Consider the following 6,000-nt stretch of genomic DNA (forward strand, 5'->3'; position numbering starts at 1 on the left):
GTTGATACATTTTTTTTCAGGGCTCCTCAGTTCTGGCTTTTTGTTTTATGTATTTTAATAATACTTTAAGTTAAAAGCGATTTAATATTTTAAGCTCTGCAAATTATAACCTAATAAAATATTTAAAAGTCACAAATTGTGGTATTTAGTGTCGTCTTTTTCATCTGTGAACTCTAGAAGTGCTGCAGTTTCATGTGTCTTGGTCGTTTGAGCTGATTTTAGCCATGTTTGATAATGTTTAACAGTGGAACTCCTGGTGGAAAACTACATTACCCATGATTCTCCATGGTAAGTTTACATGATTACAGGTGAAACTCAAAAAATTAGAATATTGTGCAAAGGTTCATGTATTTCAGTAATTCAAATTAAAAGGTGAAACATATATATATGCATGATTTTCAGAGGGCTGACACTTCTGTATTTAAAATTTCATGTAATATTGTAATTTTCTGAGAATTTTTATTTGGGAATTTCATAAGCTGTAAGCCATAATCATCAAAATTATAACTTTTGCTCGATATTCTAATTTCTCGAGTTTCACCTGTATGTTTGATAATGTTTAACAGTGGATCTCCTGGTGGAAAACTACATTACCCATGATTCTCCAGAGAATCTCCACCAATCAGAGAGTCGAAACCAGAAGAGCTCCGCCCAATCCCACGTTAAAATACTTGTTTGCTTTAAATCAAAGTTTGCAATGTTGGGATTCACCTCAAGCTGGCGTGTGTGGTTCAATAACACAAATAACAAAGGCTGCTGAAGAAGTGTGGCACTTTTTCCACTAAATCTCTGCTTTAAATGTGTTTAAAATCATGCGTTTTCGAAGCATAAATCATGCTTTTGCGATAATCTGAATCATGTACGCTACAATTGTATAAAGACTCTGTACTCATAGTTTTCATAATGTCGGTACAGGTCGTTGAAACCCCTCAGTGTATTTGCATCACTACAGCAAACACAAGAATACAAAAATAATAAATAAAGGATAAAATACAAATTTGGTATCATTTCTAAAAGAAATACCAAATATTAGATTATTAATTTTAGTCATTAATTAGATTAAATCAAATTAGATCAAAATAAAATTTGTATTTTATTTGTTTTAATAATTTATTTATTTAAATAATAAAATACAAATGTTATATAAATTAATAAAACAAATACCAAATATTATATATATATATATATATATATATATATATATATATATATATATATATATATAAAAATGCTATTAGTAAATGGCAAAAATAAATAGATTAAAATAAAAAAAATAGCAGTAGAAAAAGAACTTTATAATACTTATTTTTGACCATATAAATTGGGTCTTAATACATGAGAAATGTATCGCTGCCTCTTTAATGTGAGGTGGGTGTCAGTAACGTCTCAAACACGTGTGAAAAAGGGGCATTTTATTTTAAAAAGAAAAAAACACATACAGCACATTTTTATTTCAGATAGTTTAGTTCAATCAACCAATATGCAGATTATTGTGCAATTCAGCATTTTATTACTTTACAAGAAAGGAATAGAAACCATATCCAGCCATAAAGATCCACTTTCTCCATGATGGATCTTTATTTGTCGGCTCTTACGAACGCGGAGAAAACGCTGTCCTTCTGCTCCAGAAGCACATCAGGCTCATCGTACTCCACGATCCCGCCGCGCTTCATCACGATCACCGCGTCTGAGCCCAGGATAGTGTGAACGCGGTGCTGGACGACACACACACACACATCAGGGTCAGATCATGGAGGTTTCGGGTTAATAAACGCTGTGTTTACAGTAGGGCTGCCCCGTTACTTTATTATTATATCACTCATCGACCTCAAATATGGCTTATCACTTAAAATATTAGTAGCAACTTCCGCTCTCGCTAATGCTAACCTAGATAAATGCTATTATTAGATGTATGTCTACAGGTGAAACTCGAAAAATTAGAATATAGTGCAAAAGTTATGATTTTGATGATGATGTCCCCAAATTCAAAATCTCAGAAAATTAGAATATCACATGAAATCGATTAAAAAAGGGATTTTAAATACAGAAATGTCAGCCCTCTGAAAAGTATAATCACGCATATGTATATAGTTATATATACTAAATATATAAGTTTCACCTTTTAAGTTGAATTACTGAAATACATGAACCTTTGCACGATATTCTAATTTTTCGAGTGTTTGTGTGGAGAGTGTGTTACTGCATGACATACTTAAAATACTTTTATTTTTGGTCATACAGAGAGTAATGCAAACTGTAAAGAGTCTACTTTTATTTTTTTAAACTCAAAATAACATCAAAAACGTTGTGCTTTTGTGAAATACTGGTGTTTTCTGTGGATCGGGTCTCAGTGGACGAGCGCATCACATAAACGGCCCGAAACTCAGCGTATACTCGCCTCACAGACATGAGAAATATGGCTATAGAAAGCTTGACATGTCTACATTTTGAATAAACCGATTCAAATTGAAAATGAATATTCTGAGATTGTGTAATCCATATGAAACGAGCATGTAGGCGGAGATGACGAGTCGGCATCGTGACTTTACAGAACACAGAAAACATTACTAATAAATTAAAATGTTTAGACCGTCTCCTGTGTTGTTCACGACACTAATAATCATTACGTTTGCCGGTGCGCTTCAAGCTTTGTGTGCATTTGAGCGCTGATTAGGCTATGTATTTTATATAGGCAATTAAAGGCGCATCGTTATGATTTATGACTTATTAATATAAGATTAATGGCTTAAATCCACGACGGCTATTCGACTGGAAACACATTTAGTCGAGGGCAGCCCGAGTTTATAGATATTAATGCTCCCGCCAGGCTGTCGTTGTAAGTAAGAACTTGACCTTAAGTGACTTGCCTGGTTAAATAAAGGTTAATAAATAATAATTCTAGTCAGAGAGGCAGATACTCACTGCGATGGTCACCACTGTTCGGTCCGCGAACGCCGTCATCACCACTTTCTGCAGAATACTCTCCTGTAAGAGCAAAACATGAAGATTCATCACCTTTACATGCAGGAAACAGACACTGGGAGGTTTTCATTAATTTTTTCACCTTTATAAAATGACTAAAGAGTATTTAATTTGTTATATGTTATCGAATATGGTTTTATGACTTTGATAAATGATTATAGGCTATTGTAAAAGCAGGGTTAGCCCTAACCCAAGCATCTCAGAACTGATGTGACACTCGTTTAAAGTTCACGCCGACATCGGGAAAAACTAAATCTAGATGTCAGGATTAAAGCATTTATCGGCATTATGAAACCTTTGATGCATGTAAACCTGTTCTAGGAGACTCCAAAACAACATTAGGAAACGTTAAAATAAGCTCAACTCAAACGCGCCTCGAGATCTTGCGTTTCCCCTGTTCAAACTCCTGAGCGAGGATCATGAGGTAAGGTGCAGATTTGTGCGCTGTGTTTTTAAAATGTATCATGAGTAACTCTGTCCTCATTTATGTGTGTGTTCATCTTCTTGTTTGGGCTGTTTAATATTAGGATGCTGTTTAAAATACCCCAGCGCCCCCCTGACAATACATGTGACCCTGGATCACGAAACCAGTCTCGAGTCGCACTGGTGTATTTGTGGCAACAGCCAACAATACATTGTGTGGGTCAAAATAATAGATTTTTCTTTTATGCCAAAAATCAATAGGATATTAAGTAAAGATCATGTTCCGAGAAGATATTTTGTAAATTTTCTACTGGTTTTTCAAATAGTTGTATCTCGACCAAATATTGTCATGTCTTTATACATTTTACATGGGTTGTTAGGATATGTATAAATCTCAATTTCACAAAATTGACCCATGTGACTGATTTTGTGGTGCAGGGTCACGCATGTCCCCGTGTCTGTGGTTCTCACTGTGGCCATGTCGATGGATGCTGTGGCTTCATCCATGATGAGGATGCTGGTCTTCCTCACGAAGGCCCGAGCGAGACAGAAGAGCTGACGCTGACCCTGACTGAAGTTCTCACCGCCCTCCGTCACCACCGCGTCTGAGGAGCGAACACACCAGCAGACAACCAGTTAATGCATAATAAAAGCATCTGAGGAGCGACAAACTAACTAAATACACTCACCTAAAGGATTATTAGGAACACCTGTTCAATTTCTCATTAATGGAATTATCTAATCAACCAATCACATGGCAGTTGCTTCAATGCATTTAGGGGTGTGGTCCTGGTCAAGACAATCTCCTGAACTCCAAACTGAATGTCAGAATGGGAAAGAAAGGTGATTTAAGCTATTTTGAGCGTGGCATGGTTGTTGGTGCCAGACGGGCTGGTCTGAGTATTTCACAATCTGCTCAGTTACTGGGATTTTCACGCACAACCATTTCTAGGGTTTACAAAGAATGGTGTGAAAAGGGAAAAGCATCCAGTATGCGGCAGTCCTGTGGGCGAAAATGCCGTGTTGATGCTAGAGGTCAGAGGAGAATGGGCCGACTGATTCAAGCTGATAGAAGAGCAACTTTGACTGAAATAACCACTCGTTACAACCGAGGTATGCAGCAAAGCATTTGTGAAGCCACAACACACACAACCTTGAGGCGGATGGGCTACAACAGCAGAAGACCCCACCGGGTACCACTCATCTCCACTACAAATAGGAAAAAGAGGCTACAATTTGCAAGAGCTCACCAAAATTGGACAGTTGAAGACTGGAAAAATGTTGCCTGGTCTGATGAGTCTCGATTTCTGTTGAGACATTCAGATGGTAGAGTCAGAATTTGGCGTAAACAGAATGAGATCATGGATCCATCATGCCTTGTTACCACTGTGCAGGCTGGTGGTGGTGGTGTAATGGTGCGGGGGATGTTTTCTTGGCACACTTTAGGCCCCTTAGTGCCAATTGGGCATCGTTTAAATGCCACGGCCTACCTGAGCATTGTTTCTGACCATGTCCATCCCTTTATGGCCACCATGTCCCCATCCTCTGATGGCTACTTCCAGCAGGATAATGCACCATGTCACGAAGCTCGAATCATTTCAAATTGGTTTCTTGAACATGACAATGAGTTCACTGTACTAAAATGGCCCCCACAGTCACCAGATCTCAACCCAATAGAGCATCTTTGGGATGTGGTGGAACGGGAGCTTCGTGCCCTGGATGTGCATCCCACAAATCTCCATCAACTGCAAGATGCTATCCTATCAATATGGGCCAACATTTCTAAAGAATGCTTTCAGCACCTTGTTGAATCAATCCCACGTAGAATTAAGGCAGTTCTGAAGGCGAGGTCAAACACAGTATTAGTGTGGTGTTCCTAATAATCCTTTAGGTTTGTTAAATAGATGCTTTTATTGTGCATTGAATGCTTTTGAGGAGGGACAAACAAACTAAATAAAACCAGTTAATGCATAATAAAAGCATCTGAGAAGCATCAAACAAACACCAGACCAACGTATAAACATTTAATGCACAATAGAAGAACTAAAGCTACGTTCTACAGGCTGAAACGACCCAATTCCGATTTTTTTGCTCCTATGCGACCTGTATCTGATCTTTTCATGAGAGTCTGAACAACACAGATGCGATCTTTTCAAATGCGACCCAGGCCACTTGGGTATGTGGTCCAAATCCGATATGTATCCGATCTTTTGAAATGCGACTTCAATCTGAACGGCCAGGCCACATGTATCCGACCCGCACGTCATTGATATGCGACAAACGTCATAATTCTGCATTGAAGTAGGCGGGAATGAGAAGATTGTAATAATGCTGGCTCTGTTGGGAACATAACTTTAATATTGCTAAACGAGCTCCACTGTTGACATCCATGTTTATACTTCCGCAAACAACAAGTGACGTTGTTGACCGTTGAGTACTCTTCTGCGCATGCGGGTCATTTCACGTTCCCGTTCACACAAGAGATCACAAAAGGTCGCGTTTAATTGGAAATGTGAAGGGCCTTGCAAAAAAATTAAATTTTTTCAAAAAATCGGAATTGAGCATTAAGCCCCTGCAGTGTGAATGCAAGGCTCA

At 38.1% G+C, this 6,000-nt stretch overlaps 1 protein-coding gene across 1 annotated transcript in view; it reads right to left on the bottom strand.

Moving 5' to 3' along the window:
• Positions 1-1,428: 1,428 nt before the first annotated feature.
• The window catches only part of abcc8b (ATP-binding cassette, sub-family C (CFTR/MRP), member 8b), an 84,829-nt gene continuing 80,257 nt past the window's right edge, over positions 1,429-6,000 (bottom strand). The window contains exons 39-41 of the mRNA XM_056240413.1: positions 3,877-4,010; positions 2,923-2,985; positions 1,429-1,715 (exon numbers count right to left, since the gene is read on the bottom strand). Of these exons, the coding sequence (XP_056096388.1) occupies positions 1,578-1,715; positions 2,923-2,985; positions 3,877-4,010 (335 nt within the window). The 3' untranslated portion in view covers positions 1,429-1,577. The remainder of the gene's footprint in view (positions 1,716-2,922; positions 2,986-3,876; positions 4,011-6,000) is intronic.

The sequence above is a fragment of the Rhinichthys klamathensis genome, unplaced genomic scaffold (genome assembly GCF_029890125.1).
Source record: "Rhinichthys klamathensis goyatoka isolate OS25496 unplaced genomic scaffold, OSU_Roscu_1.1 h1tg000596l_1, whole genome shotgun sequence".
Taxonomy (NCBI): domain Eukaryota; kingdom Metazoa; phylum Chordata; class Actinopteri; order Cypriniformes; family Leuciscidae; genus Rhinichthys; species Rhinichthys klamathensis.